The sequence below is a fragment of the Hakea prostrata genome, chromosome 4 (assembly GCF_041222555.1).
Source record: "Hakea prostrata isolate BN-2017 chromosome 4, UWA_Hpros_2, whole genome shotgun sequence".
NCBI lineage: Eukaryota > Viridiplantae > Streptophyta > Magnoliopsida > Proteales > Proteaceae > Hakea > Hakea prostrata.
In genome coordinates, this window is record NC_142603.1 from 9,376,558 (window position 1) to 9,399,422 (window position 22,865).

General features: G+C 38.8%; 1 protein-coding gene across 2 annotated transcripts in view; it reads right to left on the reverse strand.

Moving 5' to 3' along the window:
• The window catches only part of LOC149017681 (hyperosmolality-gated Ca2+ permeable channel 2.1-like), a 39,963-nt gene extending 18,847 nt beyond the window's left edge, over window positions 1-21,116 (reverse strand). Inside the window, exons 1-5 of one of the 2 annotated variants that reach the window (XM_089152006.1) lie at window positions 20,767-21,116; window positions 15,663-15,809; window positions 14,599-14,662; window positions 14,307-14,516; window positions 5,380-5,559 (exon numbers count right to left, since the gene is read on the reverse strand). In XM_089152006.1, coding sequence (XP_089008132.1) covers window positions 5,380-5,559; window positions 14,307-14,516; window positions 14,599-14,662; window positions 15,663-15,809; window positions 20,767-21,047 — 882 coding nt within the window. In that variant the 5' untranslated portion in view covers window positions 21,048-21,116. The remainder of the gene's footprint in view (window positions 1-5,379; window positions 5,560-14,306; window positions 14,517-14,598; window positions 14,663-15,662; window positions 15,810-20,766) is intronic. The other variant, XM_089152007.1, reaches the window with a different exon arrangement.
• Between the last annotated feature and the right edge of the window lie 1,749 nt (window positions 21,117-22,865).

A 22,865-nucleotide genomic window follows, 5' to 3' on the forward strand; every position in this document is an offset into this window, starting at 1 on the left:
CTTCCATGTTTGTCCTCCATTTATGAATCTAATCCTTTTAGTTTGCACTCGTGCACCCATCTTTATCTCTAAGGCACTCATGCGCATTACCCAATTGTCGTACCTAGAATACCCTCAAGTAGCAACTCCTAAACCCTTATACATATCTTGTCCTTTTAACTTACAATTTGTTTCATTACTGCACTCCCACTGCCCTTATACATTGAATACTTGATGGGTCAACATTTTACCTGAATGAATATTTTGAGCTAATTTTTTTTTCTTTTTCTTTCAAAGCTTGGCATATGCATGCACCGGCAATCTACCATGAGGAGAATTTGGATACTATTTCTTAGGTACGTACATGCCTGAAGAATAAAGATTATATATGGGCACATTGTTTTAGCTCTCTTCATTGTGTGTGGATGATTGATTGAAGATAAATCTGGTTTTATTTATGGTCCTTTTGAGATTTGGTAATTAATTTTCCCCTGTAACCCTTCCCGTGAGGTTAGATTGGAAACTCTTTCTATATCTACTCAAGATTTGTTGAAGAATATTATTGGTATAGATCTTTAGCCTCCTAAGATGGTATCCTATACCTTTTAGTCTTTTACTTATTTGGTCCACAGTAACCCATACTACATTTTATCTACTTACTTGGTCTGTAGTAACCCATACTACCTTTTACCTACCTACTTGGTTCGTAATAACCTATACTATATTTGATCTACTTAGTTGATCCGTAGCAACATACTACCTTTACCTACCTAGTTGGTCTGCATCAACCTATGTTGTCTGCCTAATTGGTCCGTAGTATCCTATACTGTCTTTTACATACCTACTTGATCTGCAGTAACTTATATTGTCTTTTAACTACTACTTGCCTTCTTGTGAAGAGATGGCATGCGACATTGGAGCTGCATTACTACTTTTGTGGACACGGAGCTACAGTTTTTATCAGTTAGTGTGGAGATTCCTCCTTACAACTGGCATTATTTGGATAGTGCCTTTGATGCTACTATATATATGGATTTTGTTCATCTTCAATATCGCCAATTGTTCTCATTATTGGATGGTTCTTTCGACACGAGGAATTAAAGATTTTTTTTTTTTTTAAAAGTTGATGCTGATTATTTTGTGGAAGCTCTCTTGATGTTTAGCAGTGTCTGCTCTTGCTACTTGTGTTCGAGATGATGAAGCATTATATGTTACTGTAATTTCAAGATTGGTGCTTCCTTTCAAGTTTATTCTTATTTGTCCAAGCTAGGGCTTCTTTGTGTATACACCAACTTGAGAGTGAGTGTTGAGATTTGTGCAAGTTATGGAGAAGCAGCCTTAATGTGCAAGTGTTGGAGTTGTTGCCTCGGTGCACAAGTTTTGGAGCTGCAGCCTAGAGTTTCCCTTTTGGATACTTTCTGTTGTAATTTGAAGAAATAATTGCTCAGAAGGTTATTTTCATTCATAGGCCCCAATGGGGTATGTATAGTTACAATCTGAGTAAATCCTACTCTGAGTAGGATAAGGAAATACAAAGCAAATAGAATAGAAGCATAAACTAAAAGAGGAGTCTACTCCAATTAGGAAACCTTAATCATACTTCCAACACTCCCCCTCAAGTTGAGGCATGGATATCACACATGCCCAACTTGACCAAAAGAGTATAAAACATCTGTCCAGGTAAACATCTGCAATTTGATCTTCAAACTTATAGATTTCTTCTGCCTTATAGACTTCCATTTGCTTTGTCCTCATCTTTACTGCAACTTTATGTCTCCAAGGAAGAACGCCCAAGAAAAAAGGTAGAATCTTCAAATGTTGAGAAGACTAAATTTCTGCGCAAATCTGAGGGAAAATATATTTTTGGGGTAACAATTGCTAGGGTAAAACAGCCAAAGTGAAACTTTTGATTTGTAGCAATGTTAGAACTTTAAATGGAAAGTTTGCCAAGGGACAATCTCCAAAGGTAGGGGAAAATTTTGTCAACATAAGTGACAATCTCCAAAGGTAATAGAGATCAAGTTCTGCAAAGGTCAAACGACAAATCTTTTGCAAGGTTAGATCTCCGAAGGGAAGATGTCAAGTTAAAGGGCAAATCTCCAGGGTTAACAGAGATCAAGTTCTGCACAGTCAAAAAGATAGCTCTATAGCAATGTTAGATCTCCAAAGTAGAAGATTGTGAAGGTAAGGGACAAACTTTCAAAGGTAACAAAGATCAAATTCTACATAAGGAAGTCTACATGAAAGGCATTGAATTGTAGACATCTTCAATCTCCCCCTCACATGTGGCTTTACACGTGGGAAAACAATAACAAAGGAAAGGAAGAAATTGTAATGGTCAGATGAAAGTATTAGGAAAACAAATCTAAAGAAAATGACAAAATTTGAAAGGTGGATGACCGAGCCTACGGTGCCACTGATGAAGGTCTGATATTACCGAATGGACCGGATTAGAAGATGCAGTCAAAGCAGAAGTAGATCCTCCAATCGGCTCGAGCAAATAAAGTCCATTTACCACATCCAATCTCCTTCCTCGTGACCAGATCCTGAAGTAGCAAGGTAGGAGTTGGTAGGGGTAGTAGAGGAAGCAATGGTCAAGGCTGTACCGGCAGTAGAAGACTGCAGAATACGTCGCAGAGTAGCGAACTCCTCTTGTGAAAAACCAACGTCTGCAGAGGGTGTGGTGGAAACTGTCTCAGAAAGATTAGCCTTTGGTTTTTCCTTTCTTTGTGCTCGTTTTTGCTCAAAATCAGCAGGCTTCCCATGCAGTTTCCAACAATTTTCCTTGGTATGATATGGTTTGTGACAGTGCTCACACTTGACAATCTCCTTAGCCGGATCAGATTTAGTGTGAACAGATTGTAAAGCTGATTTCTCCATAATAGGAGTATGAAGCATGACTAATCGACGACTTTCCTCACACTGAACAAGAGCATAAAATTGTTCTAGTGTAGGAAAGGGAGAATGGCTTAAGACTTGCATTCTGATCTGATCGTACTCCACGTTCAAACCTGCCAAGAAGTCATATACTCAAATCTTATCAATGTGCTTCTTATACCTCGCCACATCATTTGGATTAGTGGGGTGATAATCCCCATAATGATCCAACTCTTGCTAAAGAGATCGCAACTCAGCATAATAGTGGGCCACAGTTAGTTCCTTTTGGGTGGTCTCATGAAGCTTCTTTCGTAGCTCATAAACCTGTGCATCATTCCCCAACTGTCCATATGTTTCAGTAGTAGCCTTCCAGATTTGGGCTGCAGTATCAAGTAATAGGTAACCCCGGGCAATATTTGGATGCATGGAATTCAAAAGGAATGACATAATAAGAGAGTCATTTGATATCCATTTTTCTTGTAAAACACCTATGGTAGTGGGTTTGATAGTGGTGCCCATAATGTATCCAACTAGTCCTCTTCCAGCAATAGTCAGGTAAGCAAAGCGAAACCAGATCAAATAATTTGTTCCATCAAATCTCACGGAAAGAGAATGAAGAGTGGGGTAGTGTTCAGGGCCGGTGGGAGCAGTAGTACCCTCAATAGTTGCCATGTTGAAAAAAGTGTCTACAGTTCTTCAGTCTTCACCTTTTGAAAAAAAAACTAAAATGTCGCAGAATGCAATATCCAAACAACTCAAGACAAAAAAAAATTCTCCTTTTTCCCTTTTTTTTTTTTTTTTTTTTTTTTTTTTTTCTCAAAATAGTAGATTAGAAGAAGATGAGAAAGAGAAATAATAATAATAATAATATGGTTCGGTCAAAGAGAACCAAAATATAGTCTAAATTTGGTTTGGGAATTTGAAAAAGAGAAAATTCTGGTTCGTTCAAAGGACTGGTCTGGTTTATTAAGCGATGGGCTTAAAGGGATTTCATCATCGTCCCTGGCTTAAAACAGATCACAATTCAAAGAGACGGACTTAAAACAGATCGCAAATCAAAGAGAGGCAGAGGCGATGGTGAAAGCAAATTATGGAAAACAACTCACAGTCCCTGGAAGCTAGAAGCAGATCGATTCTTTCTCTTCCTTTCTTTTTCTTTTTTTGTTTCTTTGGTCGATGGTGGAAGCAACGATGAGAGCAGCACCAGTAGCAGCGACGATAGCAGCACCAGTAGCAGCGGTGGTAGCAGCAGGGTTCTTGACGATAGCAACGGCTGTAGCAACGGTGGTATCAGCAGGGTTCCTCTTCTCTTCTTCTTTCCTTTCCCTCCTTTTGGTTTTGGAGATCGATAAGTGCAGAAAATTTCTGAATTTGAGTTTCTGTGATAGTTGCAGAAAAAAAACTGCGATGGTTGTAGAAAAAATTCTGCAATTGTTGCAGAAGAAAGAACTCTACGATGGTTGCTTGGAAAGACGTCTAATGGAGGTAGGTTTTCCTCACCGATAATTTTTTCTCTTATTCTTCCCTAATCGAACTTAGGCTCTGATGCCATGTTGTAATTTGAAGAAATAATTGCTCAGAAGGTTATTTTCATTCATAGGCCCCAATGGGGTATTTATAGTTACAATCTGAGTAAATCCTACTCTGAGTAGAATAAGGAAATACAAAGCAAATAGAATAGAAGCATAACTAAAAGAGGAGTCTACTCCAATTAGGAAACCTTAATCATACTTCCAACACTTTCTATTTTCCTTTTGTTTCTATTTTAGTTACTTTCTACTTTAGTTGCTTCCTATTTTGGTTACTTTCTATTTTCTTATTCCTTGGTTGACAAGTAATCTTCCTAGGATAGTTTCTTTCTAGTAGATTTGGGAGATCTATGCAATATTGCAATATGTAATTTTTCTTTTTTGCTGTAACTCAATTAGGAAAGTTCTCTTAAATAAGAATTGATTTTAAGTTATAAATAGAGTATGAGGGGAGAGCCAACATATACATGCAAGCTCTCTCCCTTTTTTCTTCTCTTCTTTTCTTCTTCTGTTCTTGTTCTTCTTTCTAAATTTCCTTTCAGTCCCTAGGCTGATTACAAGTGCTGAAATTCTAACAAGACTGATCATTCACATAGAAGGGGGTAAACTAATGAGTTTGAATATTATGGAAGAGTTATTTATCAGAATAATACTCTTACTGATTTATTAGTCATCTCGATATTCTATATCATTTATTGTTGAGACTTAAGAAGGGAAAGTAAATTATTGGCTGCCCAAATAGACAGCCAATAGATGTTGATCGATTTCCAGAAGTGGCACTGTCAAAAACAAAAGAAACTGCACAGAAGCACACATACCAAAGTGAAGTAAGATGGAATGCACATCAATTCAGCCAGAAGCACAACTAGAAGAAAGCATATCAACATTAGCATTGGAAAAAAAAAATACACATACAAAATCACCTGCCAGAAATGATAAATGACAATTGTAAAGACAGACTTAGTTAACATGATTCACATGGAAGGAAATGGACCTGGTCTTTTATACTTGAACCCAAATGTTCAAGGTTGGGTGTCTCAGGTACACTGGGTAACATCTTGAAAGAGTTTACTGTTCCCCCACAATGAAAACATCTTAAAAGACTTGGCCGGAAATTCTTCTCAATGGAGTTTCCACAATTATAGAGCACCTTATACATCTTCTCTGCATCACGCTATAAACAGGGAAATGTAAAATACCGTGAACAGAAGAGGTTCAACTACATGGTAGAATAGAAAAGTGAAACTGAAAATAAAGTTGTATGACAATGACATATCAAACAAAAAAAATCAAACTACTTCAAATTATGTATTCAAGAAATAAAATGGTAAAAAGTAAAATCTGTAACTGTCTATCTCCAGAAACCTGTTGATACATTTTGTTCATCATAATCATCCAATTCCTGCCCTGTCCCAACTACATGAAGAACTGATCAAGATCATTGTACTATAAAAGCTAGAATATATTAATAAGAATAAATGGATAAATGAAATTTCAACAAGGTGAACAGAACAGATTCCTGTTTCGACCAAGAGTAAGATAGAAATGTACTAAGAACCTATTAACAAACTCAAAACAGAATACTACCCCCAAAATAAAGTGCAGCCTTAGAACTCCTTGTTTAGCCTGGTGATCAGCCATCTTGCTTATGCATCTTGAATCAAACTGGAACAAGAAATCCAAATGAATTGCTCTTGGAAGTATCTCTTGAATGGGAAAGTTTCCACTACCTCCAAGGAAGGATCATTCACCTAGTTGCATTCGCTGGATATTTTCAATTGAAGTTGATCAATACCAGTGTTGATAATGTATAAAAGTTCCATGCATCTTCAATGAAAGTAACTCTGACCAGATGAAGAACCCTTTGTCTCCAACCCACTTTTCCCCTCTTCTCCCCCCCCCCCCCGCCCAAGCCCCAACCCCAAGAAGAAAAAAAGGACCTGAGTATGCAGTTGCCGAGAGTGTAGGAAAGACCTTCATATGGTATTTATTGACCTAGAAAAACTTATGATAGAGTTCCTAGAGCATTAATTTGGCAAGTACTAGAGAAAAGTAAGTGTTGCAAGTAAATATGTAGACATAGTTAAGGATATGTGTGATGGACCTGATGGTTCAGTGACAAGTGCAAGAACAGTGGGGGGACAAAATAATGAATTCTTACAATTGGGCTACATCAAGAATCAACTTTAAGCCCATATTTATTTGCACTTGTAATGGATAAATTAACCAGAGACATTCAAGACGAGGTCCCTTGGTGTATGCTTTTTGTTAATGATATTGTGTTGATAGATGAGACTCAAGTGGGGATTAATACCAAGTTAGAATTATGGAGAGCAGCTTTGGAATCAAGAGGCTTTAAATTAAGTAGAACGAAGCTAGTTTGCAACTTTAGTCATGATCGGGTAGACGATGAGGTGGTGAAACTTGACGATAAGGATATTCCTTAGAGTGATTCTTTTAGGTACCTAAGTTCAATCAAAAATAAAAAAGGTGATATAGAGGATGATGTTTCTCAAAGAATTAAAATAGGGTGGATGAAGTGGAGAGGTGCATCTAGGGTATTGTGTGATCGACGTATTCCATTAAAGCTTAAAGGAAAATTCTATAAGACCATCCTTCGACCAGCTTATGTATAATGCAGAGTGTTGGGTCGTTAAAAAGAATTATATAGATAAACTCAGTGTAGCAGAAATGAGGATGCTAAAATGGATGAGTGGCAACACTAGGAAGGATAAGATAAGGAATGATCATATTAGAGTTGTTCTGGGAGTTGCTCTCATAAGTGATAAGCTTCGGGAAAGTCGTTTGAGGTGGCACGGCCGTGTTCAACGGAGACCTATAAATGCCCCTGTACTGAGAAGTGATATAATCCAAATTGAAGGAACTAAAAGAGCTAGGGTAAGACCTAAGATAACCTTAAGAGAAGTGGTGAGAAAGGATATGTATAGCTTAGGCCTTGTATCTAGAATGGCTTCAAACAAAACTGATTAGAAGGCAAGAATCCATGTAGCTGACCCCAGTTAATTGGGACAAGGCTTATTGTTGTTGTTGTTGTTGTATTATGCAGTTGCCAAAACCAAGGAATTCAACCTGATCACTTCCCCAATTCCAAGGAATCTGGATTCCTAGAAAACATTTGTTGAACTTCAATACTACAAAATCATCTAGAGGAGGCAGCCTAATAAACATTTGTTGAACTTCAATACTATCACATGCTTCAGAGGAGGTAGCCAAGCTAGAACTACATACGCCTTCTGTCACATCCCCTCAGCCGGTACCCTAACTGCAATACCCGGAGGTGTAATCCATAGTTTGAAGATCAGTTCATAACAATCATCCTCCCATATAGCACATTAGTATAATTAAGAGCAAGAGCAAATCATAGTATAAATATAATTAAGGAAATAATCAAGGATGGATCTTAGGATAGATCACAAAGAATATCAAAGTGCGGAATAAAAGATACCAAACAATAAATCAAAGTATAGAGTATAGCAGAAATAACTCTATAGTTAAAGCGGAAAGGTAGATCAAAACTCTAATGTATTACAACCGATTGAAAATAAAGGAAGTCTATATCTAATCTATATCTTCCATTAGTTCTTCCTCTTCTTCTTCTTCTTCTTCGACCTTCGCCTTTTTCACTTGCATCTTAGGATCTGCATCCAGGTCACGTTCCTAACGACGAACAAGACGATGTCTACTACCATCAATAGGAGCCATCATAGTAGTCCAGACCGGGGTTCAGGTCATACCACTGGTCACCAACTTCTCCCACTGCATCCGCAGCTGCATCATATATGGAAGGGTCCTCCGCACAGGTGCTCAGGATCTCTTCCAAACCTGCATAGTCATCTAACAAACATCGTCCCCGAAGGGTGAGCTCAAAAGAACTCATCAAGTAGTTCAATCACAAATAACAACTACAAACAATTCAGAACAAGCATGAGGAAATATGATATGAGACAGTAATGCAAATATGCTTCTAACTCTGTATATGCTAGTCTCTTTAGGCAGACACGCATTAAGATAGAACACCATACTCCTCTGGGTAGTCTCAGTCACTCTCCCTCAACAATCTCTGTATCTTGGATTTTTCGTGGTAGTTGGGTTAGGGCATCCATCTCAGACATTCCATGGCTGGGGTTTAGGGGTTTAGGTCACCACTCTCTCACTCCACCATTGGTATGAATATTGGCACGTGTCAGGGTTATACCTAACCTAATACAAGTCATCTACTGAGTCACATCAATCTCGGAGTCAGATACTTCCCTTCCATGCCCTAGACAGTCTGTTCCGGTATCTTTACCTCCCTTCCGTGCCTAGGCAGTCCGTTCCAGAATCTACCTCCCTAGAGTCATTGTATCCTATGACATCAACCAACTCGGACTACGGACTCTTAACCCTATTGGTCATCCACATATAATAAACGGGAAGCTCTCATGTCCTCTCATGGGTTGTCTACCGGTCTTGAGCGCCCATGAGCCCAGGCTTATTATGTGTGACCCTACCAATGAATGGCCCCTACAATGTGATTGTGTCCTCTCACGGGTTGGCTACCGGTCTTAAGCGCCCACAATCCCCATTGCTACCATGAGTCACTTGACCTCAGTTCCCTTGCCTATAAGGTGAGATATGACAGGGTTTCCTAGCCAAACTCATCTAGACAATGTCCCTAGGTATGACATCCAATAATTATAGAAAGAGCCAAGGGGCAACATAGGCAAGTGTCCCCATACCTCCTCCACTAATGTCCCAATACAGAAATACCAAAAGGGCATTCCCCATTCCACAATTACAACCTAGGCAATCACATCTCAACATGATTCCACAAACATATCATATCAAGGTCCAATCACAATGGAATCAATCACATTCATACAACTATACAAGTATGGAAGTTAACATAATGAAACATATTATGAAATTACAGAAGTATAACAATTATAGAAAAGTCCTAAGATAGTAGCTAACACATGCATACAAGTTCTAACAATATAGAGAATGTAACCATGTCAATTGTGAGTGAACGTACTCACCTTAAACTTAATCCGTAACCTCCGAAGAAAAGAGATCAAAGGGTAGGTCCAAAGTCACCCAAAGATAATGGCATCCTGCTGTTTAAATTTGCTTCTGCCTCCTGTAGAGTCAAAACCATTGAAGGTTCTCCTTGGTTTGTAGGAAAATTCCCAATCTTCATAAAACCCTGGGAACCCTCCATGCCACACTGAAGGGGCGACTTCAGCTCGCTTCCCCTGTGGATCAATTTCCCTAGTCTTCCATTGGAGTTTTGGAATCACAAATGTCTCAGTCGTATCGGCTCTGCTTTAGGTCGTCCCCTCCGCTCTGATATGAACACTTCTAAGCTTGAGCACCTGTCCTTTGCTCGTATCAGTGTGGATGTGCCTGCATCACAGCCTCTCCCTCCTTGTATCTCCATAGCTGATGATTTGGGATCGCACCTCAATCAACTAATTGTTTATGATTGGGTACCATCCAGATGCTCAATCTGCCTCACATTCGGTTTTGACAGCTCCGAATGCTCGCTCTTGAACGTGTATTATGCCGGGTCTCCGTCGTTTGCACTACCGTTGCGGAAGCCTCATGTTCCTGATGCTCGCCCACAAAGCTTGCAAGCTGCTCCTGTTGTTCATGCTCCGACGACCTCGTTGCAAGCGTTGTTGTCTCTGACGACCTCGTTGCAAGCGTTGTTGTCTCCGACGACCTCGTTACAAGCGTTGCTGTCTCCGCCTCCGTTGATCAAATTAATGACTCCTGTTCCTCCAAAAATTCCTGGATCGTTGGTCAACCGGCTGAACCTTATCTCAGTCAATGTTGTTGTTGCCCCTTTGCCGTCGACCACCTCTTGCTCCACTGCTGTCGTGAACTCTAAGGTGGTTGTCACCTCCCCCATCCTTATGATTCAGGAACACGATATCCCTACTGCTGCTCACAATCTTGACAATGCCTCTACTGTCGCTGCTACTCAGATCCCCTTTCCCTCTACTGATCTTAGAGAGATTTCTCCTGCTCCAGTTAGAGATTACTCTCACGTTAAGCCCTCTGAACCTCCAGCCCCTTCACCCTTATCCTCTGCTTCCCAAATCACCGCCGGCATCGAGAATCCTGCTCCTTTCTCTTCCACTGAGGGCCCGCCTGCCTCTCACTCACTGTTGGTAGCATGCACTTACTAGAGGTGTAGATCCAGGCAAAAGACGGGTCAAACAGAGTCATCCCCATGCACTGTTCCCCTGACTGCAAAGGCCTCTGAGGTTCTCTGCCAACTTTCTGCTGCAAAAATCCCTGCTACCACTATTGAGGCCTAGGGACCAACTCCTTCCACAGATTCTAAGGGACCTTCTTCCTTCATCGGAAACCTCCATGAGTCGTCGCCCCTCTCCCCTGCTCTGCGACCTGCTCCTTTCCTCTTCCATGAATCCCTTACACCTAAAACCACTAAATCTCCTCTTCCGCATTTCCTTCCTCCTATTTCAGTGAATGAGATAGGTTTTATAAATGACTCCCCTAATACCCCTCCGCTCTCATCCCACGATCGATTCTCCCTTCCCATTTTACCCTCCCCTAAATGCCCCTTAATGGACCCCTTGGCCCATGGGCTTGAGCTCTTCAATCCAAGCTCCGCCCTGAACTCACCCAAGTGCTCCTTATTGGGCCCCTTGCCCCATGGACCCATGCCCTTCAATCCAAACTCCGCCTGTGACCCAATCCCTAACGAGCTCGATTCGGATCCTCCTCTTCCCCCCTACGCATATTCTTAATTGTGCTAAGTGTAGAAGGAGTAATCGCTCTGCCAAGGGGCACAACCCATTTGGCGACGACTTCTTGGTTGACCTCAAGTCCACAAAGAAAAAGAAGAACAAGAAAAAATCCACAAAATAGTATCTTTGGCCACTGTTCGGCCCATCTTCTTTGGGTCCTGCCCGTGTTGCATTGTTAGTGCTTTTTAATCTTTGCTTTATTTCTACCATGTTGTAAGTGTATTGCTGTCTTTTAATACAATTTCTTATTCATCCAAAATATATATATATATATGAGTTCTACACTTCTACTTGTATATTGAATTCTACTTGTTCTTGTATTTGTTGTTGGATTTTAATGAAAATTTAGTGTTTTCATGCACAATATCCATATTTGCATTTGTGAAAATGTATGTTCCAGAATTCCAGTTTCACCGCATACAGTTGGGCATGTGTCGATTAAGAACACCACTTTAGTTTAGGTTTTTGGCAAAAATAACACTTCCATTGTCCTCAACTTAGGTTGTACACTGAAAAACCAGGCCAAAAAACCACCTAAAATCCACCGAAATTGGGCATTGATATATGGTACAAACCTGTAGTATATTTTGTCGATATTTTAGTGCATCTTGAACATCAACATACCACCACTAGCACTCTAGGAGCATGATGAGAAGCATTGCCTCCCCTAAAACCTCATTAGTGACCTTTTTTATTTAGGCTACCATCCAAACCATATTGAGTAGGGGGTCCCACCAAGTCCCACATTCCTTGTTTGAGCTCTTAATTGAAAAATGGAATCAGGCGCTCACCTTTAAGCTTCCACCAATTTATCTTTGGACAAGTACTATCACCTAACACTTCTACAAAGTAAGGTTTATGTCTTGAACACCTTAAAGTGAGGAAGAAATCAATTTGGCTAATATGAGGTCGCTTTGTTGTTAATAAGGCCTCTCTATTTATAAAGGGTTCACAATGACAAAAACATAAGCCATCATGAAGTATAAAGCACTTCCTCTTCATGCCTTTCTCCAAACGTAAAGCCTCCATGAACATCTTCATAGCTTCTACTATATTTCCCAACATGGCCGTTCAGATGACCCCCAATAATGGTCATTTCTACCAATACGAAGCCCCACATCGAATCATCCAAGTATTTCCCGAATTATACTATACTACTTTCATCTAGTCCTGCATGGGGAGGAGCACAAACACTAACAATATTGAGAACTTTTTCTCCAAAACAAGTTTGGTAGCTAAATTAGATCTCCAATGTTTTAACATCCACAACATCTTTCAGTAGTTCTTTGTCAAGCACTATGCCCACTCCACCTCTATCACTAGGGTCACTCAGATGCTATAGCTTGTAGTCATTCAACACTAAAGCTGTTAATCCTTCTCCTCATAAAATCAGTCAACTCCATACTATTATTACCCATTAAAGATCCAATGTCCCAAGCTACAAATCTAATCCTCTGCCTATGAACTATATTCATGACCTTCCCAATACCACTTTGAGAGAGCCCAAGTATATCAGACACCATATCCGGGAGATGAAGCAACATGTGACAGCTAGGGGTTGCCCTAAAAGGAAAAAGATAAGCCATTAGACTATGAGAAGAAGTAGGATGATCCATCAAACAAATAGTAGGAGAGAAACTAATGGGGAATGGAATAGAGAAGGAGAATAAAGAAGATAGGGGAAAGAAGGGAAATCTGAGAAGAATTAGACTTGAAGAAGGGGAAGGAGGAGAAGAACACTCATAAGAATAAGAGAAAAGGAGAGAGAGGGGGGTGGAAACCCACACTGCTAAAGCTTCAATTCATCTTTTTTTCCATTCCGCAAGTTTTTTTTTATTGCAATGTAAGGGCCTATTTGTAGCTTGGCTAAAGCTTTACAAGAAAAAGAAACTTAGTAAACAAAAAATAGAAAGTAATATCCTAGAAACTAGAGACAATATAGTAGAAACTAACTAGAATTAGAAAATAAAGGCTTTATATTTCAGCCACATGCATACATAACTAAGACAGAAACTAGCGAAATAGAAACTAAACTAAGGTCCTAAATCTCCCAAGGAAAAAATCTTCATGCAAACTGATTTTGGGCCCAACAAATCCATTATGAATATTCCAAAAATGCCAAATAATGGGCTGTGACACTGTTCATGTGAACAGTGATATGAAAAGTATGTGGGGCCCCTTTTCATGTTTTGAGGTGGCCTTCAATTCTGGTTCAAATGAGTTCCTGACTGACTGTCCTGCATCAGAAACTTAAGAAAATACAGAATACAGGATCCATGCGAAAAGAAGATTGGCTGAAATTAAGAACTGGGCTGACTGCCTACCTGATGTACCAAAAAGATGGGTGAAATTAAAGCGGAAGCGAGGAGGGAAGAAAAACAGAGAAAAATTAATGCCTTCAATATTAGATAGCCTCAGTGAGCATCAAAATTATGACAAGTAGAGTATAGAGGCACAAGATACACTACATGAAAATATACAGTGGTCCTAATGCGTTAACATCTAAACTTCAACAAAAGAATGAAGAAAATAAAGACAATAGCACAGCTAAAAGCAACTTACATGACACAATTAGTTAAGGAATGTAACTCTATTCTAACTACTCGAGTATGGCAGTTCAGGATATAATAGAATATCACATTTTATATGGTATCTATATTGCGGAGCGAGTGCAAGCAGGTAAAAGATATAATGACGAACTAGCTATTAATAACCTTATCACAAGACACAAATGACTGTTGTCCAAAGGAAAAGGTATAACAACAAATTATTACCAGTAGGGTTCAATAAATAGTTATTACCACAACCATATAATGTCAAAATGCGATTAAAATTAAACTGGACAAGCTCACAGTTATTCTTCATTGCACTGAAAGTCCATACATCTGCCAATTGTAATGCTATAAGATTATTTCAAGCTTCACTATCTAAGTAATTCTCAATGATCAAGTTCACCTAAAATGTAAGTTTCAGGTCAAGGAAATTTTGACACAACATGAATCCAATATGTAGACACAGCCATGCATGACTCACTGGCACACTTATGAGACATTCAAGGAATATTAGAAAAGTAACAAATAACAAGAGAAAGGAAACGAGCCGCAAAACATAAATAAAGACAGGAGTTTCTAGAACTGCGCACCATCAGTTTCTGAATTGTTCCAGAGGGATAAACCATTTGATGTGAAAGGTAGCTTGATGCATGATACTTTGTAAAAAAAATCCTTACTAAGTCACTGTATGATTCTTCTGAAGACCATGGGATAGAGCGGACAAGAACTGAAAATTGACTTGGGCTGGAAGAAGAACGAGCAATATATTCTGACCTCATTTTAGATATTTTCTTGTACTCCTAAAGTAGAACATACGTAATAAAAATAAATCTCTAGCATCCTTACAAAATAAATGCAATATCACAAAGAAAGCATCCTTACAAAGTAGAGAAGAGCACAAGCCGAACAAGATATCACGTACAATGCAACACAATGGGCCCAAAGCCTGTTAATGTCACCAGACAAGGTAAGTCAAATTTAATAAACCAAGAAAAAGCAAACCCCAAGGGAGTCTAACACTCCAAGTCTGATACAAACACTAGACAAGCATATAAAATGTTATGAAAGTACTGCATGCATTTACATTTTTAGAAGGGCCAAAATGTTTGTCCTATTTTAATATTTGACCACCGGAAAAATGTTAGGTTGAGGGGCTTTCACTTAGTATCAGACTGCCAGCATGAAATGTTAGTTCGAGATAAGACCAGAGTGAAAAAAGAAAAGACGAAGAAAAAAAAGAAAAACCTTATCCTGATTAGGACTGATTCCAATCCACTCCTTCCAAGATCCTGGGAAGACTTGGACATGCATCAGCTCTACCCTTAAGCTAGTGTCTAGTTTGCAATTAAGAGTTGTAGAGAGTCAATATGCACACCAAGGTGCTATCTTAAATATTTACCATGACCCAAACAAGTTAGGATAGGTGGACAGGTGTCTCAATAAAAGTGCACATTTCAGTTGCTCCCTATGATGATAACTAAAGGGCCTTTTACAAGTTTTAAATCTGCAACCAACAGGTTGCAATAGCACAAGTAAACGATCTCACCAAGGTCATCATTCTGTGTAAGGATAACTTAAATAAAATATTATATTTGGTGCTCTGCTTATTTCAGAATGCATGGAAATAATAAAGCGAAAGAATGCTTAATGCAAAATTTGAAGGATATATTCCCCATTTACTGTCAAAAGTTCCATTTGAGATTCATTCACTGCCAGCCATTATCAAAACATTGGATAATGGAAATTCTCTGAAACCAAAACACAGGTAATAAACTTCTCATATAGTAGTAACCATGTAGATATAAAAAAGAAGACGAATATCATCCTGAAAAAATTAGAGCATTGGAAAGCAACATTTGAACATATAAATGCTTGAGTTGAAATTAGAACTCGCAGAAAACAACTGCAATGTGATGATCAATCCATTGTGGTCACATCGAGCATACCATTTTGATCCTTCCTCAACATTTCCAATGGTAAATACATACAGAGACTCAAAAGGAATTTTCTTATGTTCCATCTCTTGCCCAAAGTAATTCAATGGAAGAACTAGTAGCAGGCAAATCAAAGCAGCAATCGAGAATATCCGAATACTGTAGAAAATTAATTAGTAGCCATTGTCAGTACTATTCTGCCAAGAAAAATAAAGATGAAAGCAGATACTAGAGAATACTACAATGCCCCAAAAAACAAAAACAATATATATGAAATGTGCACAATATCAACTCGAAATGATATAAATCTGCTCCATAAGGTCAAATGGTCAAGCCTACAGAATTCTCAAGAAATGTCTCTGGCAAGCATGCATTAAGTCTAAATTAATGGGGAAGAGTCAATTAAATCCATTTCAAGATTGTAAAAAAACTAATAATAAAAAAAAAATCTACGTTGTTTTGTGAATTCTCTACACCAGGCAACTGGGTTTCTCTACACTAGAACCCACTAGAAACCAAAACATTTGCCATTTAGGAGGTTGTGGTATATATATATATATAGGTAATGATATGTATTGGACACATCAAACTTCAAACTCAATTCATACATGTACCCTCCCAAGTATGTCTATATACCCTTTCTCCATTAGACAGATTTTCTAAGGTAATCATGATTTTTCAGTGCTTCGATTTGCCACTTGGTAAACTGTGTTGGACAGAAACTTGACAAGAGAACAAGAGACCTTTGGGCCTACCTACTCACCTCTATGAATTCTAGTCTAATTCGATCACATTGCATGTATTGGGATGCTGGTGTAGAAATACCCTCTGCAGGCACTGGTCTGAAGTAACTTGCCACTGTTTGCCTTGCTTTGGAGTATGAGAATTAGGGAATGTCAACTACAACACAAATATATCAAAGGTGGACTATTGGAGTATCACTATCTTACCTCCATCAGCCATATGCTTGCTTTCCACTATTTACACTTTATGGTACTCTCTGAATTAACAGAATCAATATTAGCATCCAGACCATATCCTCTTAACATTTTAATTCAGAAATAAACTTCAAGATCATTTAGATAATCAGGACAACATAAGGTTTTGGTGTAGAATGATAATAGTTATGTCAAACCAATTATTCTCATGGTTTGAGGTATTGGTCTTGGTATCTCAGCTGCTTACAGTCAGCCAGAAACCCGAATTTTCTCATTAAATAGACAAGATCTCAGGCATATTCTGGCCAGCATGATAGAACCAAGCATGTAGAGATTGACCCCCATTTCATCAAAAAGAATCTGGAAGAGTAGCTGATTTGCACTCCATTTATCAAACAGCAGACCAGTTAGCTGATGCTACTAAGGGCAAGTAGTAAAAAAAAAAAAAATTTTCTTTTTCTTTTATATGCAAGTTGGGCATGTATGATATTGATGCACAAACTTGAGGGGGAGTGGCATAAGGGTAAAATTGTCCTTAGAAGTATTGCAGTGTTGCCTTAGGGGCTATATTGTCTTAGGACCACACTTCTTATTATCATAGATAAGGTGGACTAGTGTCAGATTGGCACAAGTCACAATTCCCAAAACCATCATATGTACCTATCGCTTTATCTTTCATAAGAGAATTTTACACAAGGATAAAGCTTGTATGCCAGTGTTTATATTGTAAATTTATTCTAAGGAGGGAGAGGTTTATTTATTTTTCTGAAGGGAGCTAGATGGAGATTCGGCAAAGCAGTTACTTTAGTTATCTTCTCTGAAGTTTAATTGGAACAAAACCAGAATCCTATAGTGAGGTGCAGCCGCAAGAAAGAAAGGAAAAATAAGAGAACCAGAAGCGACAAGAAGAGAAGAAGATAAGAAGAAGAAGAGGGCAGAAATGATTTGCTGTAGCATCGTTTCTGCCCTCACAAACCTTTATTAAATGAAGTTTACAGCCGTAAGAACAGACCAAAAAATGATGGAAGATCCATCCTTCTAATTTAGTTACTATGCATTTGTTAACGTTTCCGTTATGAGAGACCAGTTCTTATGCAAAACCATTTTTTAATGTTTTCGTGCTAAAAGACCGTTCTTTGCATGGAAATGGGCGTTTGATAAATCCGTTCTGAAAAGATTTTCAGAACAATATTAGAATAAGTTGGTGTTTGATAAACCCGTTCTAAGGTTTCAATTTGAACCAATTTTATCACTTCCGTTTCTGTTCTTTGGTAAAAACATCTTTTTGATGTTCTGCAAAAGGCGTTCTTAACACAGAAGAACAAACCATTTTAACAAACATCTCTAACCCGTTCTTCCGTTCCCAAAGAACAGAAGAACGCAAAAACATTTTTTAAGAACATTACCAAACGCGCCCTTCCAGTCCAAAAATAAAACTCAACTTTCCAAAGTTCTAATCTGTCCCCAAAAAGGAAAGAGGAATATGAAACTAAATCAACTATAAAATTAGTAACTTTCTAATTTTGTAACAGCTTGCTCTCCAAGACTCCAACACAGCACTTTCTAATTCTGTACCAGCTTGCTCTCCAAGACTCCACGACTCCACTTTCCTTTTTTATCACACAGCTATTGCAACACACACACACCCCCCCCCTCTCAAGCTGGAGAGTATTGATCACCAACTCCCAGCTTGCAGCATCCTTCCATTAAAGCAGGACCAGGAAAAGGCTTAGTAAAGATGTATCCAACTTGTTCAACTGAAGCAACATAGAGTGTAGCTATGGCTCCTGTGGATTATGGGCCCACCATGCTTCTGCTGCACCACTTTGAAACCTTGTAACAAAACCAGAATCCTCTACTGAGGTGCAGCCGCATGAAAGAAAGACTAAATAAGAGAACAAGAAGTGAGAAGATGAGAAGAAAAAGAGGGGCAGAAACGATTCTGCTGTAGTATCGTTTCTACCTTAAGAACCTTTATTTATAGTGAAGTTTACAGCCTAAGAACAGACCAAAAAATGATGGAAGATCCATCCTTCTAATTCAGTTACATTCCAAAAACAAACTCAACTTTCTAAAGTCCTAAATCTGTCCCCAAAAAGGAAAGAGAATATGAAACTAAATCAACTAGCAAATCAGTAACTTTTTAACTTTGTAGAGCACCCAAACTTCCTAATTTTGTAATAGCTAGCTCTCCAAGATTCCTACATAGAATTTTCTAATTCTGTAAAAGCTTGCTCTCAAAGACTCCATAACTCCACTTTCCTTTTCTGTCACACAACTATCCAACACCCCCCCTCAAGCTGGAGAGAATTGATCATCAACTCCCAGCTTGTGGCATCCTTTCATAAAAGCAGGACCAGGGAAAGGTTTAGTAAAGATGTATCCAACTTGTACAGCAAAAGCAACATAAGGAGTAGCTATGACTCTTGTGCGTTATGGGCCCACCACACTTCTGCTGCGCCACTTTGATACCACGTAACAAAACCAGAATGCTCTACTGAGGTGCAGCAGCAGGAAAGAAAGAAAAATAAGAGAGCCAAAAGTAAAAAGAAGAAGAGGGGCAGAAACGATTCTGCTGTAGCATTTGCCCTTAAGAACCTTTATTTATAGTCAAGTTTATAGCCCTAAGAACAGACCAAAAAGCGATCGAAAATCCATCCTTTTAATTCAGTTACATTCCAAAAATAAAACTCAACTTTCTAAAGTCCTAAATCTGTCCCCAAAAAAGAAAGAGAATATGAAACTGAATCAACTAGAAAATTAGTAACTTTATAATTTTGTAGAGCACCCAAACTTTCTAAATTTGTAACAACTTGCTCTCCAAGACTCCACGACTCCACTTTCCTTTTTCTGTCACACAGATATCACAATACCCCCCCCCCCTCAAGCTGGAGAGTATTGATTACAAACTCCTAGCTTGCAGCATCCTTCCATAAAAGCAGAACCAGGTAAAGGCTTAGTAAAGATGTATCCAACTTGTTCAGCCGAAGTAATATAGGGTGTAGCTATGAGGCAGAATCCTCTACTGAGGTGCAGCCACAAGAAATAAGGAAAAAATAAGACAACCAGAAGTGAGATGAAGAGAAGAAGAGGGGCAGAAACAATATTGTTGTAGCATCGTTTCCACCCATAAGAACCTTTATTTATAGTGAAGTCTACAGCCCTAAGAACAGACCAAAAAACGATGGAAGATCCATCCTTCTAATTCAGTTACATTTGAAAAATAAAACTCAACTTTCTAAAGTCCTAAATCTGTCCTCAAAAAGGAAAGATAATGTGAAACTAAATCTACTAGAAAATTAGTAACTTTCTAATTGTGTAAAGCATCCAAAACTTTTTATTCTATAACTGCTTGCTCTCAAAGACTCCACGACTCCACTTTCCTTTTCATGTCACACAACTATTGAAACAATAATAAAGAAGGTGATATAGAGGACAATATTTCCCAAAGAATTAAAACAAGATGGATGAAGTGCATCCAAGGATTTGTGTGATCAATGTGTTCCTTTAAAGCTTGAAGGAAATTTTATATGACCGTCGTATGACCAACTATGATGTATGGTGCAAAGTGTTGGGTGGTCAAGAAGCAATATATAGATAAACTCAATGTAGCAAGAAGAAGGATGTTAAGATGCATGAACGGCAAACTATGAAGGATAAAGTAAGGAATGACTATATTAGAGCAGCTTTGGGGGTAGCTCCGATGCATGATAAGCAACAAGGAAGTCATTTGAGGGGGTACAACCACGTTCAACAAAGGCCTCTAAATGCACTAGTACTGTGGACTGATTTAGTACAGATTGAGAAAAGAAAACCAAGCACCTGAAGCAGACCTAGAAAACCTATGCGAAATGGTGAGAAAAGACATGCATGACTTAGACCTTGTATCTAGTACAAACTCGAGAAGAGCTGATTGAAAGGCAAGGAACCATGTAGCTGGCCCCATTTAGTTGAGAAAAGGCTGAGTTGTTGTTCGTTGTTGAGCTAGAGTGGCTTCGGGCTGGGATAAGGTGGCTAAGTCCCCTCCAATGCTTTCCTTTCACTTATCAATGTTAACAAAATTGTAGGGGCTTCCCTTGTACCCATATAATATCCAGGTGAAGAAATAAAATAAAATAAATAAAAACCTGTGTGTCTGTGAATAATCTACAATTTCAGGAATGTGAAATTTCAATCACCTGAAAACAAGTATCCTCAGGAAGACCACAGAGTCTAAGCCAGCAATTGCCAAGATCTCTTCTTCAGATGCTTCCCATGCCTTCACAATCCAGCCAGCAGAAGGAACGAACCTCTCAAAGTGGAAAGTATCACTGCGCTTAATTTTCTCTTGAGCAAGCCTCCGGCCAAAGTACACACTCACATTGCCTGGCTGTTTTCTTAAAATAGAATAAAATGAAAACAGCACTGCACACACACCTATATTGATGCTAGCAGAAGTTAAAAGAGCAGAGACATTCATCTCTGTCTATAACAAATGAAAATGTTCGGTCATAACTATGCCAAAAAAAAAAAAAAAAAAAAAACCGTTCAATCTTCTAAGTTTTCTAAGTTTTCGCTGTGTCTGGTACGTTTAAAAGGGCCACAGCTGCAAGAAGAAAGGAAGCACCCTGTCAACATTATAAGCTTACATGCAAATATTAACAATGAATATTTTTGAATATGCTCAACTTATACTGAACTGGTAGGCAAAATACTAGTCAAATAGAATACACAAAAGGGAGAGTTGCAGCAGAGAAACCATTAAGAAGAAAACAGTAATCAAAATTCTCAAAATAATACATCAATCGTGTAGAGAAAAATGTAACCAAAATCTTTCTTCACCCTTCAAATTCACTTACTCCCAAGTAGTATCTTGTATATGGACAGGTCATTCACCCAATTGGTTTTTGTACCAAGAAAATTTTGACAAGTTACAGGAAACAAATACCCAATTATTTTTCTAAAGCTTCCACATCTTGAGATTTGCGACGTATGGCTAACCAGATAAGAAACGAGAGAGAGAGAGAGAGAGAGAGATTAAACATTTTCTCACAATGGCTCAGTTGCATCCTCACATAAATTGAGTCGTCAAGGCTGCTCCGTCTTTCTGGTTAGAAAACTAAGGGTGTTATCATAGAAGAGCGCCAATTGACCAACCAAACTTGAACAATTGACGGCATAAGGTTATTGCCACACACACAGAGAAAGAAAGACATGGAAGCATAAAAAATGATATTGGATCAGTCATTCGGACCATGGACACATTTTCGAAGTCGCAAGCCAAGAGATTCAATATACAGACCAGGCCAATAGTATTTAAAACTTAAAAAACATATAGAGCTACTACCAAAGACAACAATACCATGAACCATAGAACATTACCGTCACACCTGCTTTTGGGATCGACGATGACAGGGAAAAAGAAACTTATAGAGAAAGATGAAGCCAAACAACAGCGAAGCAGTCCTTCACAAACAAGGTAAAACGAAGACGGAAGGAAAATCTATCAAATATCATTCACCATTTCACGGTTGATGCCATTTCTAAAAGAATGTAAACCAAAGGAGAAACCGAAGAAGATTGAGAAACCCTAAAAAAAAACCAGGGAGGATCGACTGTGTTGGAAATTTCAAACAAACGCTCAATCGTCCATACTGAAACCCCGAAATGCGGCCAAGAGGGCATTCGGGCGGCAGATTCATTGGCTGGACAATATTCTCCGGCGAGTCGAAGTGCCACGTGGGACGAAGCAGTCATTGCCACTTGTTCCTCCTTGATCTGAGATGGTTCAAGTTCGGCAGCTTTCAACGGTCGAATTAACAAACTTCCTGTCCTGCCTGCATACAACGCAACCATGAAACAGTCCCGATGCGGAATCACCTGATACCTGATGGTGAAGTACCCGTTCCCACTTCTCCTTACTTTCTGGCGGTTTGGGTTCTTTTGGAAGTTTACATTGAACCCGGTTCTTAGCGGGTTATTCCGGCTCAAGTACCATGAGCTAGGTTTAAATTGAATGGGCTAGCATTGAAATTAATTAACCTTGAGTGGTTGTTCGGTTGATAACATCGATGCCTCATAACTTTGAGGTTAAGAAAAAAATATTATTCATAAACTTAGGGGCATTTCCACAAAAAAATTAGTCCAATTTTGTGATTCTTGTGTCTAGGGCCTCAATTGCAAAAGATTTAACCCAAATCAACAAAAATTTACTGTAACACATAAATCGGGAGTACTTGGATTTCCATGAAATGCCCAAATAATATGGGACTAAACTGACACCGTTGGATGCAAGAAA